The 12,582-nt window shown below is 61.8% G+C and overlaps 2 protein-coding genes and 1 long non-coding RNA gene across 3 annotated transcripts; all 3 read left to right on the forward strand.

Annotated features, from left to right (window-relative positions):
* The first annotated feature begins 1,532 nt into the window (after positions 1-1,532).
* On the forward strand, positions 1,533-5,849 carry LYNX1 (Ly6/neurotoxin 1). The gene is made up of 4 exons (XM_045561426.1): positions 1,533-1,612; positions 2,616-2,789; positions 3,005-3,106; positions 3,306-5,849. The coding sequence occupies exons 2-4, from the start codon at positions 2,738-2,740 to the stop codon at positions 3,500-3,502; spliced, it is 351 nt and encodes a 116-aa protein (XP_045417382.1). The 5' UTR covers positions 1,533-1,612; positions 2,616-2,737; the 3' UTR covers positions 3,503-5,849.
* Positions 5,850-5,958: 109 nt separating this feature from the next.
* On the forward strand, positions 5,959-7,173 carry LOC123644962. The gene is made up of 2 exons (XR_006737331.1): positions 5,959-6,887; positions 7,094-7,173. It is a non-coding gene; the product is annotated as an uncharacterized LOC123644962 (long non-coding RNA).
* A 1,194-nt stretch (positions 7,174-8,367) lies between these two features.
* On the forward strand, positions 8,368-12,049 carry SLURP2 (secreted LY6/PLAUR domain containing 2). The gene is made up of 3 exons (XM_045561427.1): positions 8,368-8,422; positions 11,344-11,448; positions 11,698-12,049. Exons 1-3 carry the CDS (start codon positions 8,368-8,370, stop codon positions 11,832-11,834), a joined length of 297 nt encoding a protein of 98 aa, XP_045417383.1. The 3' UTR covers positions 11,835-12,049.
* Positions 12,050-12,582: the final 533 nt, after the last annotated feature.

Consider the following 12,582-nt stretch of genomic DNA (forward strand, 5'->3'; position numbering starts at 1 on the left):
GAATCTCCCACTCTTCTGACAGCTCTCTCCGGACTCTCACCCTGTGAATTCTAGCTGCCATGGTCTCCTGGAATTCCTTGCTCTGTATGTCCAACTGGGAGACTAAGTACTCTGGTGGTTTGGGGGCGGGGCCTTCGGAGAAGGGGTGGGAAGCGCCTGAGCCGCAGGCCTGTCCTGACTCAGGCCTTCTGCATCCTGGGATTGGCACCTGGGAAGTGGGTCATGGAGGATTTGTTGTTCCCAGGAAGGGGGAAGTCTACTTAGCTCCCCAGGGTGGCGCCGGTCCAGATCCCTGCTCTCCAAACCCCTTCCCAGAGGGTGAGCATCCCGCCCTCCCTGCAGTACCTTCTGTAGCACGCTTCCTTTGTTCCTCCTATCCTGTGCTGTCTGTCAAGCAATTTCTGAAAAAAAGTTATTTGTATATTTTGCCCCAATTTTTAGTTGTTTAAGACAGGACGGTAAATCCAGTACCCGTTACTGCATCGTGGTGTGATGCTGGAGGCCATGACAAACTCTGGTTTTGACCTAGGCATTAATTGTACGTCCCACTCCCGCCCCCCCCACCCCCGCAAACAGAGTGTGAGCCCCATGTGGGCGGGAATATTTGGGAACTTTTGTCCACTGTGTTCCCCGCTGTACCCCGGCACACGGGGGCGCGCGCCACCACTTGGCAACAGAGTAACCAACTGTCCGGGTTTGTCTGGGATCAACGGATTCCCAGAACCAGAGCTGACTTACCTAGTAGGCGCAGGGCTCTGGGCCTTGGGCCCCAAAAATATTTATAATCTCTTTTAAAGAAAATATTAGCTTTTAGGTCAAAGAAAATGTTTTGGTTTTTTTTCACGTTGGAAAAGTATGAACATTTTAGGACCCATAAATCTATTAAATTTTGCATAAAACAGACCAAAAAAATGAGATATTTAAAGTTATGTTAAAGTAATTATTTCATACTGCTATTATGATGGTGGGAAGGGTCCACGAAACAGCGGAGGCTGTCAGGGCTTGCTTTGTCAGGTGGGGACACCAGGTCAGCTCTGGGAGCCGCTGCGCCCCAGGCCGCTCCGCCTGTGTGAGCTGCGCTGGAGGAACGAGGGCCTGGGCCGTGGGGCTGGGGGGCGACTAAACCGCAGGGCGTGGCTGCGTGGGGAAGTGCGGCCGCGGGGGAGGATTCCGCCTCGGGCGGATTTTGCAACAGGACCCGGTGGAGATTGTCCGTGACGTGCCGGGTGGAGCACGTGCGCCTGAGGGTCTCCAGGGTGTTACTGCGGGATTGCCTGCGTCGGGGTCCAGATACCTGGGCCGCCGTAGGGGGTGCCTCCAGTGCTAGGCGCGCCAGCGGGGCGGGGCCTGCAGGGAGCTCGCGCGGGGGGGCGGGGCCTGCAGGGTGGGCAGCGCCAGGGGCGTGGCCGGGGAGGGCCTTGCGGCGAGCTCTCGCTGGGTGGACAGTCCCAGGGGCGGGGGTGGGGCGGGGCCTGCGGCGAGCTCTCGCTGGGTGGGCGGTCCCAGGGGCGGGGCTTCCCGGGAGAACCTGCCGGGGGCTCGCGGAGCGAGCCCTGCTGGCCGCACCGACGGACGCACAGTCAGATAGGGAGATCCCGTCGAGCGGCCACGGGTGAGTCCCAGGCACGGGGGCCCTAGGGTGGTGGGTGGTGAAGGTCACTGGCGAGGTCACCGCGATCCCCAGCTCGAACCGAGAGCCCTCCCTCTGGCGGGGACCGCAGTCTTTGGGGCGGGGCTCTCGGAGAGGGGGCGGGAAGCGCCTGAGCCGCAGGCCTGGCCTGACTCAGGCCTTCTGCATTGTGGGGTTGGCGCTGGGGAACTGGGTCATGGAGGATTTGTTGTTCCTAGGAAGGGGGACGTCTAATTAGCTCCCCAGGGTGGGGCCGGTCTAGATCCCTGCTCTCCAAACCCCTTCCCAGAGGGTGGGCATCTCCATCCCAAACACCAGACCCACACTGAGAAGTTTTTCCTGTCTTGCCCAAGTGCCCTCCCGGGATGCCTTCGAAGCCCATTTCCCTACTGGCTGAACTCAGCTTCTTGATGTCCCGGGAGCTCCCGCAGTGGCCAGGGACTCAGACCCGAGAGGCCCATGCAGGGCTCTAAAGGCCTTCCTGGGAGAAGGGGCCCCATGCAGGGACACCCCGGGAGCCGAGGGGAGAGGGAGCAGTGAGAAGAGACCCCGGCATTGGGCCATTCCTGCCCTGGCCAGCCACTCAGCACCTAGGGCCCTGCGTGGGGAGGGGGCTGGGTGCCAGGTTCCCATAGGGTCCCTCCACGAACCATCCCCTGGGTGAACTTCTGGTTTTAGCCTGGCATTCAAGGCCTCTCCTGCCTCCCTTTGACGCCGCCCAGCCCCTCCCTTTCTCTAGCCCCGCCTCTCATTCTCCTCCAGTTTTCGTGGGCTGTGTTGGACTCTTGCAGGTGCTGGTCTCTGGTTGGAATACCCCGACATCTGCTCCTTTCTTGTCCTATCTCAAGTCTCCCCTCATCCAGAAAACCTTCCCTGACACCCACTGAGTTAGATGACTTCTCTGCCCTCCTGCCCCCCTACCCAGGCCCCCTGTGGGTCCCTCAGGCCCAGCACTGATCACATGTGTTTGTCACCCTCTGTGCAGGGCTGCAGCTCTCACAGTAGACCAGCAGCTCCAGGAGGGCAGGGGGCTGTCTCACCTCCTCTGTGATCCAGGACCAGCTGCGCCTGCCTCCTCACTCTCACACTGCCTTCTCGCCTCCAGCCATGACACCCCTGCTCACCCTATTCCTGGTGGCCCTGGTGGGCCTACCTCTGGGTAAGATGGACCCAGGATGGAGGGGTGGACAGACCTACATTTGGGGGCAAGCAGGCTGGCAGTGGGAAAGGAAGCCAGAGTTCCCAGTGGCCACTTCTCCTGCCAGCCATCCTGCCCAGGGGAAGGTGATGGGCTGAGGGTCTGGTGGGCTGGATGGGGGCCTCGCCATGTTCTGTGACCCCTCCCCACCCCTCCTGCCTACCCCTTGGCCCCAGCCCAGGCCCTGGACTGCCACGTGTGTGCCTACAACGGAGAGAACTGCTTCAACCCCATGCGCTGCCCGGCCATGGTCACCTACTGCATGACCACGCGCACTTGTGAGTCTGTGGGAGCCCCCTGGGCCCTGCCTGGGGAGCAAGAGGGAAGGCTCTGCCTGCCCCTGAGCATTCGGGGAGTCTGAGGAGGGAGCTCCCAGCTGAGGGGCCCTTCCCTAAAGGGCCTGAATGCTAGGGTTGGGCCAACTGGGAGGTCCCAACCCTCTCAGAGTAGCTGGCCTATCTCCCCACCCCTCTGCAGACTACACCCCGACCAGGATGAAAGTGAGCAAGTCATGTGTGCCCAGCTGCTTTGAGACTGTGTATGATGGCTACTCCAAGCACGCGTCCACCACCTCCTGCTGCCAGTACGACCTCTGTAATGGTGCCAGCTTCACTGCCCTGGGAGGCCTAGCCTTGGCCCCTATACTCCTGGCCACCCTCTGGGGTCTACTCTAAGCCCTGGGACCCCAGGCAGACCCTCTCAAGGACAAAGCTCTTGAGAGACACGGCTACAACCTCTCACCCTGCACACCCCATCCAACTCTCTACCTTCCCGGAGACCCCCTCAGCCACCCCCAGCGCCCAGGACTGTCAGTAAGAGACTCTGACCTCCTCCAACCACCCAGGGGACCTCACTGGCAGCCTTGACCTTTCATTTTCAAAAGGCTGGTATGTGGGACTGGACCTCCCAGTGTGGGAACTGGTGTGTGGGACTGGACCTCCCAGAGGTGTCTGCGTTGGTGGGTGAGCGTGGGCCCTCCTCCGTCCAGGGCTAGAAGTGTCTGGCAAAGTGTCATTTCTGGTGAGGGGCTCAGCCGGCCAAGGAACAGTGATTTGATGGGAGCTGTGGCCAAACCCCACCCTCTGGGCAGACCTTGGGTTGCAGTCCTAGGAGGAAGGGCTCTCCCAGGCCTAGGGAGGGGCTGTCTCTGCTTCCTGCTGAGGCCAGCAGCCACCCAGGGCAGCTGTGGGATGGAGGGCCAGGTGAGGAAGGCCTTTGCTCCATCGCCTGTCCTAGGAACTTGTGGCGCCTGTGTGGGAGCAGCCCTTGGCAGGGGAGGGGGTGGCCCCTCCAGCCTCAGAGGCTCTTGGGGTCCAGCGGGGGTCTGTGCCCTCTAATTGACTCGCATACCTTGACCTTTCCACATCCCCCCACCAGGCACTGGGCCTGAGGCTGGCAGGGGTATGGGAGCAGTGGCTGAGCTATATTTGGTGGGGCCTGAACACTGACCAGGGACCAGGGCCAGGGCTATTCTGGGCAGGGAGGAGGGGGGCAGGGCAGTGGGCCCCCGGGGCCTGGTCCTTAGCCTCAGCGGGTTGGGCAGCCTGCACAGGCTGCGGGAAGCCAGACTGTGGTGTCCTGTTGGGCCCTCAGGCTGAGACCCTGTCCAGCCCCCTTGGCCCTGCCCCTTCAACCCCAGGTTGTGTCCACAGGGACTGCTGGTGCTCCACCATGACTTAAGCACCCCCTCCAGCTTGGGACTCTCACGGACCCCACCCCAGGTCGGGGAGACACAGGTCTGCCCTGCCTGCCATCCTGGATGCGGGTGGCCCAGGGAGTGCCTGTCCCACTTGGAGAGAGGCCAGATGGGCTTGAGACGTCATGGTGCCCACAGCACCTGAGGCTTCCTCACCTGGCCAGTGCCCCCCCAAGCACCAGTGTCCATCAGCTGGCCGCCTCAGCTGGCCCAGCCCGGGGTGGGGGTGGGAGGGTGGCAAATGCCCATGTGCTGGGATTGTCCCTAGCCCCACTCGTGGCCCATGCCAGGGCAGCCCAGCTGGAACTGTGATTGAGAGCTCCTCTCCAGGACCCACTTGGGGGATGAGGGTTTCCAGCCCTGGGGACTCCTCTTGCAGGGACTCAGGGAACATGTGGCAGGGATCCTCACATAGGCCTGGGCTGGGGGCAGTTTTCTGGCCTCAGTTTCCTCCTCTGGAGGACAGGTTGCTGAGGAAGGATGAGAGGGTGGAGTCCTTAGCTGAGGGCCCACCACAAGGAGGACAGGGTGGATCTCTGGCAGAATGGACTTAGGTGGGAAGGGGTCCAAGGGTGGGGAACATTTGACTTTCCAGAGGTAGTGTCGGCTGCGTACCAGGCCAGGAGGTGGGAAGGCGTGCAGGGCAGTCCTGGACTCCCCCCACCCACCCCTCCAGTGAGTGGGCCAGGCCCTTCCCCTGGGGCCCAGTCGGTTGTGAGCCCCTTCCTGGAGGAGGCTGGGAGTAAGCCAGGTGCCACCCCAGAGCTCCCACAAAACGCCCACCAGCGAGTGGTCAGCCCCGGGGCAGTGACCAGACAAGGCCACCTCAGCTGCAGCCCACACGGGACTTGGTGCTGGCTGAGAGGGAGGCTCCAGCCCCAGATGGCTCCTGACTCAGCGGGAGGGGCCTGGGACGCGGTCATTACCCTGCTTGTGCAAGTCCATGGACCTGATTCAGGTGGTGCCCTCAGCTAAAGCAGGGAAGGGCCCCAGAGTAAGGTCCTCCTTCCCTCCCTCCTGTCTGTGGGGTAATGGGGAGGAGGCCTGGTTCACCTGTGGGCTCGGGGACAGTGTGAACAAGGGCCTACGGGAGCTGGGGGTGCTGGGGTGTCAGGGAGGGAGGCAGCTTCTCACACCTGCCTCTTGCGTCCATCTCCCGAATCCTGACCTGGTCCAAGCCCTGCGCTGACAACACTGCCCCCAGCCCCGGGACAGGGATGCCCACCCCACCTCTACCCCCAGATTGGGTTCTGCCTGGCTGGCCTACCCTTGGTACCTAGCCCAGAGCACACAGAAGGTGCTCAACTTATGCTGGGCCAGGCTGATTAGGGGAAAGCGCATGGCTTTGCAAAAACAGAGAACTGGAATGGCAGTGCCAGCAGAAATCAAACCAGTAAACTTGTCCCTATTACATCAATGGTGGTGACGAGTGACATCGGTCCACCCCACTGCAGCCTGGCTATAAGCATTCTGCAGCAGCCCTGCGAGGTGAAACCTTTGTCATGCCCCTCTGACAGAGGCACAAAGAGGTGAAATAGTTGGCCTCCCTGCACACCCCTGCCTCTGCCCCTGCCCCGCTATGCCGTCTTCTCCAGCCTTGGAGGCTCTGCACCCCGAAGCCTCGGAGGGGAAGGCGGTTTCGTGCACATGGTGATTGTAAGAGCTTAGATCAGGAAGCTGAGGAAAGATTAGAACTGGAAATTTCGGAATCTCCGAGGGCTAGAGTCGGGGTGTCCAGCCCCGCGTCTGGGCATGTATCAGGGGTGGGCAGGGTGGACAGCCACAGGGCCCCACAGGCTGACCCTCCCCCACCCGTGTTGGCTGTGGCCATTCCCGCTTTGGGGACCCCCCTGACAGAACGAGGAGCACCCTCCATAGGGTGCGTGCTCAGAGCCATTCACTGCTGCTCTTTGTGGTGTCCCCACGCTGAGAGCGGCCTGAACGTCTCAGGTACCACGGCACCCTGGGAAGTTACGTGTTCTCCATGGAATATGCTACGCGACTGAGAAGCAGCTGGAGCTGCGGGCAGCCACCTGGTGACAGCCGGGTGGGCACCGCGGCGAAAGGCGCAGGCACAAGGGAGTTGCAGGGCGGGGCCTGGTGCCGGCCTCAGGGCTGGACGTGGGGCAAGGGCCGGGCCAGCTCTGCTTCATCCCGCTTCGTAGTGTCTGATTTGTTGTAATGAACATTAACTGTATTCATAATTCTAAAACCCTGGAAAAGGTAAAAAGAAACTGAGCGGCCCCCTTCTCTGACTGGATGCGCTGTGCCTTCCTGGGCATACTTCGGTCCTGCAACTCTGGGCGACCTAGGGCTCATCATGCTCCACGTCTCCAGGCCTCAGTTGCTCACAGACGAAATGGGTACGATAGTCCCCACTCCGCTGGTCATGGTGTAAGTGTCCAGCCCGGGGCCTGAACACGGGAGGCTCCAAGTGGGTGGGTGGATGCTGTCCTTTCCCTCCCTCCCATCTGGCCTCCTGGGGTCCAGGCGCTTCCCAGGGCCCTGCTCCTGTGCTAACGCTCACCTGAGCCCTGGTGCTGACCGGGACTTGGAATTCCACCCTCAGGTGTCGTTCCGCCACGCTCGCTGTACCTGGCACCCACAAGTGGTCCTCAGTCCCCCACTCAGAATAAATGGATAGATGTACCGACTGCCCTTCTCTGCGGCCCCACCGCCTCGGCCTGGGCTCTGCCTCACCTTCCTATCCCAGTTTGGGTGGTTGTCCTGGCTCCGTGGTCCTGGACTCCTGTCCACTGTGCCCCGTCCAGGACTTGGGGCCACTCAGTCTCCTCCAGGCCTGACCTGACCACAGAGTCAGCCCAGGCACGGGGCAGGGACCAGCAGGATTCTTGGGACCACGGGAGAGGCAGAGCCAGGGCACACCTACTCCTGGGGAGGCCGGGGGTCCTGGGTGAGGGGGACAGGACCAGGCCCGGGCCACCACTGCCGACCTGCCCTCTGGCTTTCTGGTTCCTGAGCCCAGCTTCCCACTCCCCCTGGGAGGAGGCTCTGAATCTGCCAGCCCCTCTCAGGATCTCCCTCCCTCCGGCCCCACCTCCCCAGCCCTAGGGAGCCCCCCAGACAGGGAGTAGACAAGCCATCCGGGCAGTGAGAAAGCAGACGCAGGGGCCCTGCCTGGCTCCCAGGCCCCTCTAGCTTCCAGCAGAAGGATGATGGCTCCTCCAGTGTGTTTCTCTGGACTGTCACCGCCCACCCGCATAGACCCTGGGACCTTGGTGACAATCATGGGACCCTGGGGACCTCCACAAGAGGCTGCTCCCAGCCATGATTCTTCTGCGCTCCCAGCCCCTCCCAGGGACGAGACTGGAGGCCCAGTGGCCAGGCGAGGACGTTCTGTCCTCTTTGGAGGAGACCTGGTCATCTAGCTCACTCCAGGGCAGGAGTGCTGATGAAGGTCCCTGGTTTCCACCCACCTGGAAGCTCCATTTTCATTTTAAGGGGAATGGGGTGTCTGGAGACCTGTGCCAGCCCCTCATCCCAGGCCTCCAAGGGAGAGTGGCCCAAGCACTGAGTGTCCACCCTATGCCAGGCCGTTTTAAGGGATCCTTGACTAGTAAACTGGGATTAACCCTACTTTGTGGACAAGAAAAGAAGGATCCTGGGATCAGACAGGGCTTGCCCCAAGGCACCCAACTGGCCGGCTTTGGGGCCAGGTTGGCCCCAGCACTGCCTGGGCCCCAGCCCTGCTCCTCTGCCGAGCCAGGCTGCCCGGTGACTCAGACCTGCAGAGCCCTGGAGCGGGCGAGGGCCAGGGCGGGGTGCAAGCAGGTATAAGGCAGCCAGCCAGGGCACCCGAGAGCCCGTCCTCACCAGAAGAACATGCAGCTCCACGCTGGGGTCCTTCTGGCCGCCGCCGTCTTGATCCTGCAGCTGGGTGAGTGCAGGGGTCGAGGCACCACCTGCCCTTGTCCTCCCTCACCCTCCCCCTTTGCTCCAGCCTGACCCTCAGCCCTCTATCTCCACACCAGCCCTATCTCCCCCACCTCAGGCTTTTTGGCCCAGGCGCCTGCCCAAGGGCACCAAGGGGACACCCCCTCAAACACAACTGTCTGCACCTGCCTTGTCACCTTCCAGCGGAGCCTGAGCTCATCTCAGGACGGCATCTCCACCCCCCACCCCGATGCCTGGACAAAACCGGCTGGCTTCCCTGATCCACCAACTCCACCTCCCCAAACCCAACTAGTCCCAGCACTCCAGCCCTCACCTGGCAGTGTGTGTGGGATGACCTGGGTAGCCTCTGCCTCGAGGGGCAGGGCCTAACGAGACGGGGTAGACAGAGTGTTTGTGCATCCCTGGTGCTGGCTCAGGAATCTCTTGGACCTGTCCAGTCTCCATCCCCTTGGGCGGCCCCTGTCCTTTGAGAGGACAAACCGCTGACCTTGAGGACTTCCCCAGGGTCCGCCAGAAGAGCCCCATCCTCAAATGCTGAGGCCCTTAGGGGTGTGCAGGAGACTCAGGCCAATGTGGGGAAAGCCTTTGTCACTGTCAGGGCTGGAGCACAAGGGGTCAGGTGGCCTTCAGAGGAGTAGCCACCCATAGGTCACCCCTTCCCCATGTCAGCCAGGGGCCAGCATGTCCCAGGAGCCTCAGCCTGGGTGCCAGGTGCCTACTGACTCATCCCCGACCAAGAGACCCTTCCCACATGAGGGGATCCTCGAGCCCCTCCCTGTGCTGACCACCCACCTGCCCCATGAGGAAAAGCCCCAAGCCAGGTCATCACTCTTCCAGTCACGGCCCCATGAGCCTCTCTCAGGGCCACCCTGGGTCCCACATCCTGGCCAGGTATCTGCTCTCTGACACCCCCGGGCCTCACCATCTCCCATCCTCAGGCCGGCCCTGGGCAGCCCAGCCACTGTGCCTGCTTCAGAGAGAGCAAGCCCAGTGCAGCCGCTGGACCACTTGGCTGGACCCTGCCATGGTCCGCGCACCCACAGCCCACCCGCCTGCTTGTCAGCCCCTTCCCCCCTCTTCCTTCCTTTCTCCAGAGCTTGCACTCTTGTCCCCAAACATTCACAGCCATTCCTCTTTGGAGCTAAAACTTTGCCTTCCTCTTCACCATATTGCTGAAAATACAAAACCCCTGATAAGGGGCAGAATTATTATTTTCCTTGATAACCCAGCCTCTGCTCCCCACTCCTGGAACTCATTCACTCCTTTGTTCATTCTTTCATTCTATCAGCCCCTCCTGGGCCTCATCAGGTGGGGGGTGTGGGTGCAGTGCCACATGTGCTCTGGGGGAGCTGCTGAGGAGTGGGTGGAGGCCCTCATGCCTAGGTTGGTGGGGGTGGGGAAGGAGCACTGAGCACAGCCACATGGGGCAGAGACACTGATACCAGAGGCAGGCAGGAGGCCCTCTGGGAGGAGGTGGCATTTGAGCTGGGGCTTGTTTGCCTGGAGGAAAGAAGGAGCAACATGTGCAAAGCCAGAGAGGTGCTTGGGAGGATGAGCCTGTGAAGGGGGTGAGAGGCAGAAACTCTCTCCCTGTGGCACCCTTGGGGCACAGACACGCCTGCCTGTCTCTTATAATGGAGTAAGGTCCATGGGCTTGGTGGCTTGGTGGCAGCCATTGTCACCTTTCTTCCCTGCAGGTGAGGGTCTCAGCCAGCTCTGTATGGCTAGTAGAGGAGTCAAGGCTGATGGTGGAGGCACCACCACGGTCGGGTCTTCCTGCCTCTGTCACCTGCTCTGCGGTGGATTCCACCCACGGGCCCCAGGGTCCACCAGGGGTCGGGCAGGATGGAAAGACTGAGGTCAGCTCAGCTCGGGCACATGCAGACCTACCCTGTCAGCAGGAGCCTGGCCTCAGAACCTGCGCTGATTAGGTTCCAGCCCTCCTTCCTCTGACGGTGACAGCCCTTACAGGTCACACCGTTGGCCCTGTCGATCTGTAGGCTGGAGTGCCAGGGCAGAGGCTGCTTTACGCAGTCCTGAGGGTGTGAACCAGAGGGGAGGCAGGGAGAGTTGGAGGCTGAGAAAAGAAACAAAGCCAGGCAGGGGGCGCTGCTGAGCCTGGAGCGGTGCCCACAGCAGAGGGCAAGACTGACGGGCAGACCCAGCAAAGGTATTTGGGAACAAATTTAGCATTTCAAAAGCAAGGAGGCTGTCCTCAAGGAAAAAGGCAAAAAGGAACTTTGCCAGCCTCCCTTATGCTCCTTTGATGGTTCAGTGCTCTGTCTCAGTGCTCTGTCATCTTTGTTCTGGGTTCCCTGTGCAGGTGGGCAAGGCCTCCACTGTTCCAGCCACCAGAATGGAGGCCCTGGTGGGTCTAAGGGTCCTGCTCGGGTCCCTGAAGACAAACGCGGGCATGGCCAGAGAGCATGTCTTGGGGTCCCACCACCCCCTACCACAGGTTCCCCTCAAAAGCCCAGTCCCCTGCACCTCCACTGCCCTGGGAGGTCACACAGCAGCCAGGGCTGCCCCAGCCCACACCCTGCCCGGGGCTCCTTCCTGGGCAGAGGAAGCAGACCGCCGGTCCATGCCGTGGACCTGGCTCCCACCCACGTGACCGTGGCCCTCCAGCCTCCACGTGGCCACCTGCACTCGGCAATAAGCAGCCCTACATGACAGCCCAGCCTTTGGCTGAGGCTTGGTGCAGGGTGACTTTCCTCTACTCCTATCCTTGGGTCTTGAGGGGCCAGGTACCCCAAAAGAAGGGATGGGAGCCCTAGCTCCTGGGGGAGCTAGATCACAGAATTGGGCGACTGGCCCTGAGGATGGGAGTGGGGTGGGGATCGGATGGTGCCATGCCATCACCTGCCCTGGTGTGTGGCCATCTGTCTGTCCCTCTGCCTGCAGCTTCAGCCCAAGCCATGCGGTGCCACCAGTGCAAGGGCTTCGGAGGATGCTCCCATGTGGCCAGATGTCGGGGGGACTCCACCCACTGCATTGCTATCGCCACCCGTGAGTGGGGGTGCGGGGGCTGGCCAGGCCCTTCTTGCCCAGGTTGGGACATCTGGGCTCAGAGAGGGCAGAGCCTAATCCAGGCACCCCACAAGTCAGGAGCAGAGTGGGAGAGGATCCACATGTGCCAGCCTGGGAGGGTCCCAGTGAGGGGCCACATGGCCTGATGCACTTGGGCGCCAGGTGGGTCAAGGGGCCTGGGCAACTTAGAGCCTCGGGGAGCTCCATGGCTCTCTCTGCACACCCCAGGGGACCTCATCAGCTTCAAGGACCTGCCTCTGGTCACCAAGATGTGCCACAGAGGCTGCCCTGACATCCGAAGCCTGGGCCTGGGCCCCCACGTGTCCATGATCTGCTGCCAGGCCAGCCTCTGCAACCACGACTGACCACCCACCACTCCCGCTGGACTCTAGGCCCATGGCCCCCACCCCAGGCCAGCCTTCCCACTTGCTAGCCCACACGGCCCAGCCTCTGTGCCACCGTCCAGCACCACTCTTCCTCAGAAGTCCTGCAAGACGTCTTGCCTAAACCTAAATCCACTGTGGTCCAAGCCTGAGCTCCCTATGTGCCACCCCTCAAGTCCTGACCCCTAATAAAATGTGGCTGGATCACTTGGCTGAAGCTGTCTGGTGAGAGTGGGGCACTGCATCCTGGGCTTGGGGATGCCTGGCCCCTCACTCCAGGCGGCTCCTGCAGCCTCTCCCACCCACCTTCATCCACTGAAGGCCTTCCCGCCTCCGGGACCCTGGGCAGGGACCTGGGGCTGGGGCACACGAGGAGCCCCTCCCCACCCAGAATGGGAGTCGGGACGCCTCGGAGAAAGGACATCCATGCTGAAGATGTGGAGGCTGTGCATCACTTGTACAGGTGCACGCACGCAGGCACACACGCACACACGCACACCCCCCTTGGTCGGCTGCCCATGGGAAGATCTGCTACCTCCTTGGCCTGGGGTCTCTGGCTCCTGGCAGCCCCCTGCCTGTTCCTCCTCTGATGCCGGCCCCACCTGCCTTTGTGCTCACCTTGCTTATTTCTCCTGGGAGCCTCTCATGCCCACACAAGCCCTGGGTGCCCCTCTTTAGGAAGCCCCTAGAAGCAACGGATGCTCTCTCCAGCCCCTCTGGGCACCGGGTG

The sequence above is a fragment of the Lemur catta genome, chromosome 9 (genome assembly GCF_020740605.2).
Source record: "Lemur catta isolate mLemCat1 chromosome 9, mLemCat1.pri, whole genome shotgun sequence".
Classification (NCBI taxonomy): Eukaryota; Metazoa; Chordata; class Mammalia; order Primates; family Lemuridae; genus Lemur; species Lemur catta.